Below are 12,956 nucleotides of genomic sequence, written 5' to 3' on the forward strand. Positions count from 1 at the left end.
TTCCTTTTCAAATTATATAATATATTATATTCTATTATTGTATATTAAAATAAAATTTTCTCTTTTTCCTTTGCAGATTTATTTTGGGTAGGAAAAATAAATCTCACTATCAGCTTAACCAAACAAAAAAAAGATCAGCTTAACCAAACCCATCGAAGCCCATTAAATCTATGGTATTGCATTAGCATATGATATTAAAATGTCGTTTATCTCGTCTGAGTAATTTGATCAAAACCCAAATTAGAGATAAGCATAGCGTATCTTTACTTGGAAGGAAACGACAAGAAAATACGTGACTTTTTTTGTCTTGTTGTAGAGAATAGACGAAGTCACTAAATCAAAAGGCAATGGGATGACTCGAAGAATTGTAATCGCAGGAGTATTCTGAGTGAGCCCCACCTGGCTTCACATGGGCCCCTAGTACGCTTCAGGTTGACAGAGTAACAGATTCCGCCCATGCAGGTTGACACGGAGGCCACCCATGCAAGGTAAAAACACCAATTTGGAGTTAAACAATATTTTTAGAGTATTGTCCAAGACTGAGATTGTTAACTGAATATGGAAGTTTGACCTAGGTCTCAGCAACTTAGACACCCAATTTTGTATTATTAAGAACAGAACTCCTATAAATGAGTGGTACGTCTTCCTGCATTTTCCAAGTTATCATAGTGTTTGCTTGATGGTTTCAATGGAGTTTCGTTTCGTTGCAACCCTAGCTTTACTCTCTGTAAGCATTCTTTTTTAGAAAATCGAAGCTTTAACTATAACCATTTTTACGTTTTCCCTTTTTTTTTTTTTTTTTTTTTTTTTTAAGTAAGTTTTGAAACTTTGATGGCAGGTGGTGGTGATAGGAAGTAATGCTGCTCTACCTGCTGAGGAGTATTGGCATTCGAAGTTGCCAAACACTCCTATCCCACAAGATCTTCTAAATCTTCTGCAGCCTGGTTTGTTTTAGACTAAATAGTAACTTTCCCATCTTAATATTATAGATTTCCAAATAATAATAACTTGGCATGGAAATAATAAGCCACGGAATTACATTTCCAGCATTCAAATGCTTCGCTGATAGAATTGCAAGCGGTTTCGAATTCGGACCTGATAATTTTTTTCTCCAAACGTTTCCGAGTTAACAAAAGAAGGGCATTGACAAATATATTATTCATTTCTCATCATTAGAAATTTCATGGACCTGATAATCATCGAACATTTCTTTTCATTTTTGGGAACTGTTTTTTAAGAACAGAAGAACTTACATTGTAATAACATTTGTTAATTATAGCTTATAAGTTTCAAATTGAATTAATATGTGTACCTTAACTTGGTTGCTTTTTCTGGCTATTGGAAGCAGGTGGCAAAGATAAAAATACCTTTTGGGATATGGGCTTGAAGCAGTCCGAATATGGTGTGGATGATAGGAGGGAAAAATATGGAAAAAGATATGAGAATGCTTTTGAGGAAGGTGTGGACGATAGGAGAGAAAAATATGGAAAAAGATATGAGAATGCTTTTGAGGAAGGTGCAGATGATAGAAGAGAAAAATATGGAAAAAGATATGAGAATGCTTTTGAGGAAGGTGTAGATGATAGGAGAGAAAAATATGGAAAAAGATATGAGAATGCTTTTGAGGAAGGTGCAGATGATAGAAGAGAAAAATATGGAAAAAGATATGAAAATGCATTTGAGGAAGCTGTGGATGATAGGAGGGAAAAATATGGAAAAAGATATGAAGAAAAATTTCATAAACATAATCTCCCTAATTCAACTGTGTTTTTTGTTTATAATGATCTCCATATCAACCGAAAAATGAAACTTCATATAACTAAATCAACAAACAAAGCTAGAATCTTATCTCGTCAAGTTGCTAATTCCATACCTTTTTCAACTGATAAATTTTCAGAAATTTTAAAGTGTTTCTCTGTAAAACCTGAATCACAACAAGCCAAAGTCATAAAACAAACTATAGAAGATTGTGAATCACCAGGCATTAAAGGAGAAGATAGGTATTGTGCCACTTCTTTAGAGTCTTTAGTCGATTTCAGTGTTAAACATGTTGGGAATAAAACTCAAGTCCTTTTCAACGAGATAGATAAACCGAAAAAAGAGCAAGAGTATACGATCATGGATGTCAAATTTATTGGAGAAAATCATATAGTGTGTCACAAGCAGAAATATCCATATGCTGTGTATTATTGCCACGCACTCAATGGCACTAAAGTTTACACCGCTTCGGTGGTGGGTGCTGATGGTACTAAGGCTAAAGCAGTAGCTGTTTGCCATTTTGATACCTCTTCTTGGAATCCAGGACACTTGGCCTTCTTGCTCCTCAACATGAAGCCAGGGGAAGGAACTGTCTGTCACTTTATCAGAAGTGATACACTTGTTGTGGTCTCTAATAACTAAATTAGAGTTTAAGCATACTCTGTAGTTGTACTTGTAACTGTGCTACTTTTCTCAATAATGCACTCTTTTTAAGTGGCAATCTCTGTTAATCTATATGCAAGGTTAGTGCTATGTCGTATAACGAAATGCTGTGGTTATATTTCTTTTAAGTTTTCCTGCACTTGTGGACATCTCAAATAATTCCAAATTATTTTCTTTTCAATTAAATATTATGAGCTGTTATTTTTATTTTATGAATTAATTAATCACATCCATATATTATATTAGAACTTAAATATTTTCTTTCACAAAAAAAATTTATTATTTAAACTAAATAGACTTATGAAAACACACGTTGTTCAATGAGAGTGACATGTAGATTCTCAAACTTAAAGTGTGCGAGATATGATATTTTTATATCCGGCGCATAGAATTGTCCATATATCAAATCAAATCAAAATGAGTATTTTAAAAATTATTATTGTTTTTTTCCCTGTACATAGTAAAAAATACTCTCATTTTATTCGAAAAATTATTTTTGATTAGTTTAGTATATGAAATCGATCTATTCAATGGATGTAGATAAATTTTTTTCATTGTGTAAGCCTCAATTTATATATATACATATAGTACTCAATAAGGTGGAGGTAAAAGGATGATGCTGCATTCCAAGTTGCCAAACACTCCTATTCCACAAGCCTATAACAAGGAAAATGCAAGAAGGAAAATATGGAATGCTTTTGCCTCTATGTCAACAATTTCTTGAAATGAAATTTCCTCTCTTAAATTTTTCTAAGATGAAAAGAAAGATATCGTTCTAACTCTCAAACTAAGACGGTAAAACCGGTCCTGTCGATCTGGTAATTTGGTTTCCAAGCCCACAGTAAATAGAAGCGCTTAAACGGCTGCCATCAAAATGAAGCAAGCCCAAACCTGTGGAGGCCCATTAAATCTATCGTATTGCATACGATATTAAAATGTCCTTTATCTCGTCCATGTAATTTGATCAAAAGTCCATATAATACATGACGTTTTTGTCTTGTTTTAGAGAAACGACGGAATCGCTAAATCAGAACGCAATGAATTCTAACACCGTCTGATGATTCGTCAAAGAATCGTAGCAGCATTCCCAGTGAGCTCCACCTGGCTTTACATGGGCCCCAGTTACTTTTCAAGTTGACACAGTCATAGAGGCTGCCCATGCAAGTTGACACAGAGGCTGCCCAATGCAATTTCGTATTATAATGAACAAAACTTTTATAAAAGAGCGTAGTAGCTCTTCCTGCATTGCCAAGTTATAGTATTTGCTTGATGGTTTTAATGGAGTTTCGTCTCTTTATAATCTTAGCTTTACTTTCTGTAAGCATATTTAACCATTTTTATACTCTTTTTTTTCTCATGTGTTTCTTATTAAGCAATTAAAATTCTGAATAAAAGAAAGTAATATGAGTTTGATATATGATGAAAATTTTATGGCAGGTGGTTATAACAGGAAATAATGCTGCTCTACCTGCTGAAGTGTACTGGCATTCCAAATTGCCAAACACTACAATTCCACAAGAGTTTCTAAATCTTTTGCAGCCCGGTTTGTCTCTAAGCTCAGGATATCTATATTAATTAACTTTTCTGAGTTCAGCTATGGAGATATGTGTATTGCGTCAATTTCTTAATATCACTTTATTATTTTAAGGTAATATTTCTTAATACCTTTGCTTCAATATGTGTGTATATTTATTTTTGTTTATTTGCAATTGGAAGCAGATATGGGAGATAAGCCTATTTATTGGGAAAACTTGGAGAAGGCATATATAAAATATGACAGACGATATGAGAATGCTTTCGTGGGAAGTAGGGATGATACGAGGGAGAAATTTCATAAACATAACCTGAACCTCCCTAACTCAACTGGGTTTTTTGTCTATAATGATCTCCATGTAGGCCAAAAAATGAGACTTCATATAACTAAATCAACGAACAAAGCTAGAATCTTGCCTCGTCAAGTTGCTGATTCTATACCTTTCTCAGTTGATCACTTACCAGCAATTTTACAACGTTTCTCTGTAAAACCTGAATCTCCTCAAGCCAAATTCATAAAACAAACTATAAAGGATTGTGAATCATCTGGCATTAAAGGAGAAGATAGATATTGTGCAACTTCTTTAGAGTCTTTAGTTGATTTCACTGTTAAACATGTTGGAGATAATGCTCAAATCCTCTTCAATGAAATAGATGAACAGAGGAGAGAGCAAGAGTATACTATAACGGACGTTAAATTGATCGGAGAAAATCATGTAGTATGTCACAAGCAAAAATACCCATATGCTGTGTATTTTTGCCATGCGCTAAATGGCACTAAAGTTTATATTGCTGGATTGGTCGGTGGTGATGGTATTAAAGCTAAAGGGGTGGTTGCTTGCCATTCAGATACCTCTGCTTGGAATCCAGGACACTTGGCCTTTTTGCTTCTGAACATGAAACCAGGGGACGGAACTGTTTGTCACTTTATTAAAAGTGATACTATTGCTGTGGTCTCCAATAATGAAATTATTGAAACAAAGCCTCACTGATACCAAATATCATCGGTGCAGTGCTTAGGGTTTTAAGCAAAGTTTCTAGCTGTAGTTGTAACCTATTCTACTTCTCTCAATAAGTCACTCTTTTAAGTGGCAATTCTTGGTATTAGAGTTCAGGTATTCCTTTTATTTTACTTAAGGAAATATTTTTGTAAATACTTAATTTTCTATTGGTTAGTTCCAACATTGAAAATAAGTTTGGAAATATTAAAATTTATAATGTATAACCCTATAAAGACTAGCTTATAAAAATCCTCGAGATGTGCAAGATTTAGGAACATATTCCATCATCGAGACAAGACAACTACAAAGGACAACGTTCATGTGAAGCTAACATGCAATTTGTCTTGGCCATTACAAAATTCCACAATTAATATTCTCTCACGAGTGAATAATAATTAATAAGGATATTGTTTCACTTACTCTATATATTAGAACGCCACTTACCTTAATATACATAAAAAAAAAAAAAAAAAAAAAATTAAGCTTCGAAACTTTGAGAAAGAAATTAACTAAGATGGCAATTTCAAGATCATGCTTGGCTTTGGCTATGTTAGTAGTAGCCGGAATACTGGCTTTTTCCGGCGAGCGTGCTTGGGCCGTGAACTGCGATAATGATATTATAGGGCTTGCGACGAAATGTAAGAAATTTGTTGCTAAAGAAGGAGCCATTGAGAAACCATCGAACGATTGTTGTGCAGTGGTGAAGAAAGCCAACGTGCCATGCTTGTGCTCACATGTTACCAAGCAAATCGAAGATTTAATCAGCATGGAGAAGGTTTTCTACGTGGCTAAATCATGTGGCAAGAAAGTTGCTCATGGAACCAAATGTGGAAGTATGTAGTCTCTTTATACATATATTTAATATTTATATTTTTTTTTCTTTCATTAACTGTGATGAACATTTTAATTATTTTTGGCAAATTCCATTGCTAAATTTTATGTTTTTTTTTTTTTTTCACTCAGGTTACACTGTTCCACCGTCATGAAATGTGGAAGCCATTGAATGATGCAGTCGATCTTTGTCTTAATATATATATATTTTTTTTGTTTGCGTTTGAGGTTGTGATTTATTTTGTCATAAATTGAGTCATTAGCTGTGATAAAAACTTATGTATGGTGCAACTTTATTTCTGCAAAATTGTTTCGGCTGTTGAATGCGAATTTGGTCCATTTGCAACTTTAGCAAAGCATTAATAATACAGTAATTTGCATTTTTTTTTTTTTTTTTGAAAAAGAGGGGAAGGAAACTAATGAAGTAGATGAGAAATTATCAATTTTGTTTGTTAGTTATTTTTCATCTTTGTGTTTTAATATAATAAAAGAAATAAAATATATTTATTTTTCTTTGATATGGACATGATACAATTTTACAGGAAACAATGTTATTATTGTATGACAATAATGTTCTCATTTATTTTTAGATAATAACATATGATTCACAATTTTTTCCTCTCCTCTCCCAAGCAAGGAAAAATACATATTCTTAAATCTTTTGCAGAGTTATTTTTCTTTTTCTTTTTCTTTTTTTTTCTTGCAATTGGAAGCAGATATAGGATTTCGGTCTGTAATTCTAGATTTCTCAGTTGTAGGGTCAAACACGAAGTTTGGGCTGTGATATTCAAGCCCGACCCAAGCTTCGCCCTAACCAAGTTTGGGCTTAAGCATTTTGGGATTTCATATCAAGATTTTCCAGAGAGTTTAAATTGTAAATGAAAGAAAATAAAATCTTCAGAAAATTTGTTCTCCGCAACCAAAAAGAATTTAGACACTTTTTGAAAAGTGAAGACTTTAAGGAGAGTTTAAATTAAGAAATTTTTTTAAGTTGGAATATATTTTATTAACTTTTTATATAATAATTAAGTGAACAATTAATTTAGGACATCCTAAATTAATAATATAGACTAATATTTTGATACAAAGAGTAGTATTTTTCATTGCAGAAAATTCTATACCACACAAAATAGTTATTTAGACATATTTGATTATGTAGACATGTTTGGTTTACAAACAAATCTACTCAAATTTATTTTGCAAATACATAGAAAATACGTGCAATAATAAGCCATTTGCTTGGAAACTTAGCTCCGGACCCAGACGAAGGTATCACTGTAAAGGAAGTGGCAAATTGATGGTCCTCCTGGCTTAACTTTTAGAAGTTGAAAGGCAATGTGATTTGGATCCCAAGCTGATGTATCTTTGTGGCAAATAACTAATGCCTTAGCTTTTCTGCCATTAGCACCCAATAAGGGAACCATATAAACCTCTGTGGCTTTCAATGTATGGCAATAAAACACAACATATGCGTATTTCTCTTTATGACATACAATCTGTTCTTCTCCCAGCATTTTGATTCCATTTAAAACCCTATAATTTTGCTCCTTGTTCTTCTCTTCTCCCTCATTCGAAAGAACCAGAACCTTTTTTCCAAGCCTTGCTACCCCAAAATCAACAAATGATTCTAAAGACGTAGCACAATATTTATCTTCCCCATTCATTATTGGTGCCTCACATTCTTGAAGTGTCTGTTCTATATAGTTGGCTTCTATTGATGTGTCGTTTATTGAAAAACGATTCAGAATCTCTGGTAACTTGTCGCTTGAGAAAGGGATGGAGTCGGCAACTTGACGAGGCAAGAAACTAGTTTCATTATCAAGATCAGTGAAAATGAGACTGAAAGAGTTGCCAGCACGGAGATTATTATACAAGAAGAATATAGTAGCACTGGAGTTATATTTTGATATGTCATCTTGTGCTTGTTCTTTACCATATATTGGTCGACCAGGATATACTTTTCGACTATATCCTTTTCTACCATATACTTTTCGACTATATACTTTTCGACTATATACTTTTCGACTATATACTTTTGGACCAGTAGATGTAATTCTAGTGCCGCCATCTGCTCGCAGTGAAGGGACAGTAGCGTATGGAAACCCATTCGGAGAATTGCCTTTGTTTTCTGCAACATACATATAGGTTCTATTGGATTTTAAATAAATAAACAAATAAATACAAATTATTATAATTGGAAATATGAATTAATGAAGATGATTATGTAAAACTAACCAGGCTGCAAGAGAAGTTCTTGTAGAGTTTTAGGTAATGGGACGTTTGGCAACACCGACTCCCAATAGAGCATAGGAGATAGAGATGCATGGCTTCCCACTAGCAGCAGCTGCCATTATTATTAATATAATCAATTATTAAAAATGTTTAAGTATAATTTTTAATATAATAATCAATTATTCTTTTTAATTATTTTAAAAATATACATATTAATCCATTAATTATAGCTTCGTTTCTTGAATATGTAATCAAATATTTAATCATTACAACTTAGTATTTAATCAAATACAACACACATAAAATGATTGCAAGACATAATAGCTTCGTTTCTTGAATATTGACAATATATAAACTTACAGTGCATAGCAAGGCAAGGATAGGCAGGAGATGACAACTGAACTCCATATTGAAGCTGAAATGGGTTTTTTTGAGTACGAGAAATGCATGCATACATATTTATAGGATATTATCCAATATATAGGGCGGCGCAGTTATTTTTTTAAATTATAATTTGTAAATTTCTAAAAAGTAAAATTTCTCTTACATTTTACTATAAAAACTGTCAGAAACTTCCACTTGATGTATATGTATGAATTGTTTTTTTTCCCAATTAAGAATAAATTATATTTCTTAATTTGTCTTCGTCATTCTCTAATTTAAATTAGTTTGACTCCATCACTTAATTTTTACGTCACATACAAAATGCTTTTATATGACTTAATGGGTTAATATATAAAATACATCCTCAAAATAGTAACAAAATTAATGAAATAATAATTCAATTTTGGCTCTGTGATTTATGATTGTAAAGCTACATAGAGCTATCTTTTTGTTCAATGTCTTTTATATATCGTTTAGCATGCCAGACTGCTCGTTGCATAGTAAAAGTAATTATTTCTATATCCGAAAGAGCGAGTGAGATATTTTGATTCCAATAACTTGATTTAAAGCCCTGAAAAAAAAAAAAAAAAAGCTATTATCAAAATCAAAAATTGCTCATCTCATAAATTTTTAACAATTTCTATGGGGGAATTTATTTTGGATTTGTTAAAATTAAAACCAGATAATTTCGCTTATGAACTTACAAACAAAACGTCATTGGCACAATAAAATCTTATCCTTACGTGTGAACCTTATTTCCACCAATTAGATAAGGTTGAGATCAGGTTCACACGTTAGGATTTCATCTGGGTCATATGGGATTCCCCCGGCCCGTTCTCTCCCATGATTGAGATATTCACAATCGGCTGAATTTTTATTCCATTAAGGGTTTAAGCTCGTTGCTTTTTTGTTTCCCTATAATTGGAATCGTAGGACTTAACTTGTATGATGGGCTTTCTCTTTTTCTTTGTCTTTAACATATCATTTATTTATTTTTATAACGATCCATTTGGGTATGGCAAATTGGCAATTCAACATTTCTTTAAAGAAAATGAATTTCCAAAAAAATTAATATGAAAAGATTAAACTATTTTATTTAGATGATAATAAAAATATTTTTAAACTATAAGATAATTAAGAATATTCATGTTATTAAATTTTTAAAAATATTTGTATACTGAAAATTTAATTTTCTTATCTTTTTTGAGAGGGGAAAGCATATGTATGTAGAAAAATATAGATAATGGAAAGATTTGAGAAATGAATTTTCCTGAAAATGTAAAATTCTATAGCAACAAAATGTGAGAATTATACTTTTCCAAGTTACTATTTATGAATTTATTGTTTCAAAATTTTATTTGCTCAAATTATTTTTGTATGATAATCAAACTCTGTTCAAATTAATGAATAAAATTTAATGATCAAGTAAATCTCAGTGACATATATTATATTCATGCGCATGGGATGATTAAATTCCTCACAAATAAAATAATATAGCTTTGTCCACGTTGCTGGAGATAGCTAGAAGTATGTCGGCTGTGGAATATTCAATGCACTGGAGAAGAATATTCAAAAAGTGGAGAGGGGTGCAATAATAGAGAGATGTATAAATATAATTAGAGGAGGACATTGTTAGAAAGAATGCTATTCTAGTAACAACACTGCTTTTGAAATGACACTGGCAAACTGACGTGTCATCATTTATTCCAGTTCACCACATTTACAAAGCAACTGATGACTCACGAAATAGACACTGTCCCAGCCCATTAAGACTGGGCCCTGAAACTCTGATCATAACAGAGCCCATTAAGATCAGGCTTTCTAAGCCACTTTTGGATCGTAAATGGACAGACTAGCCTCATTCATTTGGTTTCAGTTACAAAAAACAATTAATAACAAAAACAAGAAAAATACAAACTATAAAATGATTCCCAGATGGCAATGATCAGTGCAGATTTCGTGCGATGATGACATGAACATTATCAGAAATGTTAGAAAAGCCAGTATAAACTCTCAACAATCTCTACTTACCTAGTGATCGACCCCTTACATTTCACTAACAAGTGGCCTCTCAACTTAAAACTCTAATCTCTTCAGATTTCCAATAAAACCCTGTGATTAATGGCTGTTTTCTGTATATATAACACAATCCTGGCGATACCTTAGCACCCAGAAATGGCTGTTTCAAGTCGTAGGTTCCAGTATTGCTTGATCTTGCCCATACTCATAGCAGTTGGAATGCCAATATCTAGCCAAATGGCTGCAGCCCATAGCTGTAACACTGATATTGTGGGTCTTGTATCACAATGTCAAAAATCTGTAGAAAAGTCAGGACCAAGAATTTCACCATCACCTGGGTGCTGTGCTCTAGTGAAGAATGTTGATGTTCCATGCGTTTGTGCTCTTCTTACAGAGGAAATTCAAGATATGATCAGCATGAAGAAGGTGGTCCATGTCGCACGATCCTGTGGTAAAAAGATTTCACCCGGAACAAAATGTGGAGGTAAGTTCATCAAAATATTTTCTTCCATATATATATATATATATATACATATTGAAATATTGTGGATTAAAGAATCAAAACGGTTGCAAATTTTATCTGCTAGTGCCATATTTGGCCTTCACCCATTATTTGCCACAGGAGCACACTTAGTTAAAGCTAATAACACTGTGATTTCAGGTTATACAGTTCCCAGAACATGAAGTGAATCTGTGCTTGATCTTTTCCAGCAAATATTAACAAATAAAGACATGATTGTGCAGATGTGATCAGATTCAAATGTGTATGTTTCCTTAATTTCTAATGATCGATATCATATCTTCTACTTAATATTTAAAATGGAAGACTGTGAAGACTCTCCACATCTATTACCCTTTTGCTTCTAACTCTGATAACAAAAAGAGTACTGCTTAATGAGTACTTCTGATTCTATCAAAATCCTGTTAAATTTTATCATATGTTGATTGTTTTCTACACTTATAATTGAGATCAAATCTTATATAAAGCTCAACAGCGTCATTTGTATGCATCATCCAAGGCAATTCTAAACATGTTCGCAAGCCAAACAACCTTTTTGAAGACAGCATGATCCGTTCAAGTCTGAGATTTCTCTCTCCAATCTCCACCCCAATATATCATCTAACAGGCCAAGTACCTCGGGGAATGGGAAATTTGTCAAATCTTGAATCGTTAACCTCGTCTCAAACAAAATGGATTGACTTGGATCTTATTTCCTAATAATTTACTGCTAAGATTGTAAAATCAGCGAAGAACATTGTATTTGACATAAGTTTAACAAGATCAAGAAGATAGCATACTATGTAACTCTGAGAGGAACTCACTACCTGAAGCCAATTGCCTGCATCTTCAAGATTCACAAAGCTCATGAGCCATATTTTTGCTTTTATTTAGTGGGCAAAGCTAATAATTTCTTTATCCGAGGAAATGTTTATCTTAACTTCTAGCAGTTGATTTACAGATGGAAAATTCTGCAGAAACGGAAGTCATTCATAATCTGAACGGATATCGATATTGACATACGACACAATTGCTAACAGGAGGTTCTTAAACCAGGAAAATTCTGACAAACCAAAAAAATCAAAGTTGCTGGAAAATCGAAAAGAAACAGGACTAATGAAAAAGCAAGATTTTGAACAAAAAGACACCTTTCTGTGACCTTTATTGACTGTTTCATTTCAAAGTAAGAACCCGTAAGTATTAGCATTCAAACTCGAGGGCCGTACCTTGGCTTGGTTCCATACCTTGGAAATTTTCTTACACTCCCTAATTCTACGTGCTATATAGTTAAACCAATATAATATACTACATACAGGGATCTCAGTCCAACCAAATGAGACTGAAGCCTATAATTACAGGCAATAAACCAAGAAAAACAGAAATCTCCGAGATGAACAATTCACTTTCTTGAGATAGGAAAGAAAGGGAGGATACCTCGTAATCTCGAGTAAAATCCAAGCCCCCAATCAAGTGTACGAGTACCAGAAAATTTCTTTTGCTAGTTGCACAAGGAGATCGAGACATCTAGGTTGGACTCTGATCTTCAAGGACTGGGAAGATACATTTTCAGCTTTGGTGTTTTCCGTTCCGTACCAGAATTTGAACGGAATTTAGCAAAAAGGAAGTCGAGATCGTAATCAGCAGGGCAAAATTTGCCAAATCCTCTCGCGAATTGGTCTTCTGCTAACTTCTGATGACGTGGCGGAAACTGGCCAACGCATAACGAAAGGGAAAGTCTGCATGACGTGTCATCTTCACCATTGTAAAAATTGACACGTGGCTGTCCTCACCTTGTAAACGTGGTTGGATGGATGCCTTCGTGGTAACTAATCGATAAGGTGGCATTAAATCTGTTGACGTGGTAATGATGTGTACATTATATGTGACATTTTCTAATGATATTGCTGTGACATGGCCGGGGTTATATATGGTAACGTGGCACCCAGAACGGACATGGTGTTTGCGCTGGAGATGCCAGCATGGCCAGTACGGATGAGGGGAGCATTGCAAATAGTGGAAATACGAGTTCTATTTAG

At 33.5% G+C, this 12,956-nt stretch overlaps 5 protein-coding genes and 1 long non-coding RNA gene across 11 annotated transcripts; 4 read left to right on the forward strand and 2 right to left on the reverse strand.

Moving 5' to 3' along the window:
• The first annotated feature begins 620 nt into the window (after positions 1 to 620).
• LOC105648325 (BURP domain-containing protein 6) lies at positions 621 to 2,479 on the forward strand. Its single transcript, XM_089726600.1, has 3 exons — positions 621 to 727; positions 839 to 944; positions 1,349 to 2,479. Exons 1-3 carry the CDS (start codon positions 680 to 682, stop codon positions 2,398 to 2,400), a joined length of 1,206 nt encoding a protein of 401 aa, XP_089582726.1. The 5' UTR covers positions 621 to 679; the 3' UTR covers positions 2,401 to 2,479.
• Positions 2,480 to 3,699: 1,220 nt separating this feature from the next.
• On the forward strand, positions 3,700 to 5,048 carry LOC105648327 (BURP domain-containing protein 6). The gene is made up of 3 exons (XM_012234678.3): positions 3,700 to 3,738; positions 3,859 to 3,964; positions 4,141 to 5,048. The coding sequence occupies exons 1-3, from the start codon at positions 3,700 to 3,702 to the stop codon at positions 4,944 to 4,946; spliced, it is 951 nt and encodes a 316-aa protein (XP_012090068.2). The 3' UTR covers positions 4,947 to 5,048.
• A 345-nt stretch (positions 5,049 to 5,393) lies between these two features.
• Positions 5,394 to 6,304, forward strand: LOC105648326 (uncharacterized). The gene is made up of 2 exons (XM_012234677.4): positions 5,394 to 5,788; positions 5,919 to 6,304. Exons 1-2 carry the CDS (start codon positions 5,470 to 5,472, stop codon positions 5,939 to 5,941), a joined length of 342 nt encoding a protein of 113 aa, XP_012090067.1. The 5' UTR covers positions 5,394 to 5,469; the 3' UTR covers positions 5,942 to 6,304.
• Positions 6,305 to 6,862: 558 nt separating this feature from the next.
• On the reverse strand, positions 6,863 to 8,492 carry LOC105648329 (BURP domain-containing protein 6). Its single transcript, XM_012234679.4, has 3 exons — positions 8,379 to 8,492; positions 8,022 to 8,130; positions 6,863 to 7,914 (listed from the first exon to the last, which is right to left on the reverse strand). Exons 1-3 carry the CDS (start codon positions 8,469 to 8,471, stop codon positions 7,034 to 7,036), a joined length of 1,083 nt encoding a protein of 360 aa, XP_012090069.2. The 5' UTR covers positions 8,472 to 8,492; the 3' UTR covers positions 6,863 to 7,033.
• Positions 8,493 to 10,067: 1,575 nt separating this feature from the next.
• LOC105648330 (uncharacterized) lies at positions 10,068 to 12,757 on the reverse strand. Of its 6 annotated transcripts, none has more exons than XR_002286026.3 (4): positions 12,355 to 12,613; positions 11,721 to 11,891; positions 11,473 to 11,636; positions 10,068 to 10,867 (listed from the first exon to the last, which is right to left on the reverse strand). It is a non-coding gene; the product is annotated as an uncharacterized LOC105648330 (long non-coding RNA). The 6 variants fall into 6 exon arrangements; XR_005176887.2 differs by having other exon boundaries at positions 11,473 to 11,647; XR_002286025.3 differs by having other exon boundaries at positions 11,748 to 11,891; positions 12,355 to 12,612.
• Positions 10,578 to 11,262, forward strand: LOC110010966 (uncharacterized). Its single transcript, XM_020684997.3, has 2 exons — positions 10,578 to 10,905; positions 11,083 to 11,262. Exons 1-2 carry the CDS (start codon positions 10,578 to 10,580, stop codon positions 11,103 to 11,105), a joined length of 351 nt encoding a protein of 116 aa, XP_020540656.1. The 3' UTR covers positions 11,106 to 11,262.
• Positions 12,758 to 12,956: the final 199 nt, after the last annotated feature.

Source organism: Jatropha curcas, chromosome 10, assembly GCF_041381405.1.
Source record: "Jatropha curcas cultivar XTBG-Jc1 chromosome 10, XTBG_Jcur_1.0, whole genome shotgun sequence".
In the NCBI taxonomy this organism is placed as follows: domain Eukaryota; kingdom Viridiplantae; phylum Streptophyta; class Magnoliopsida; order Malpighiales; family Euphorbiaceae; genus Jatropha; species Jatropha curcas.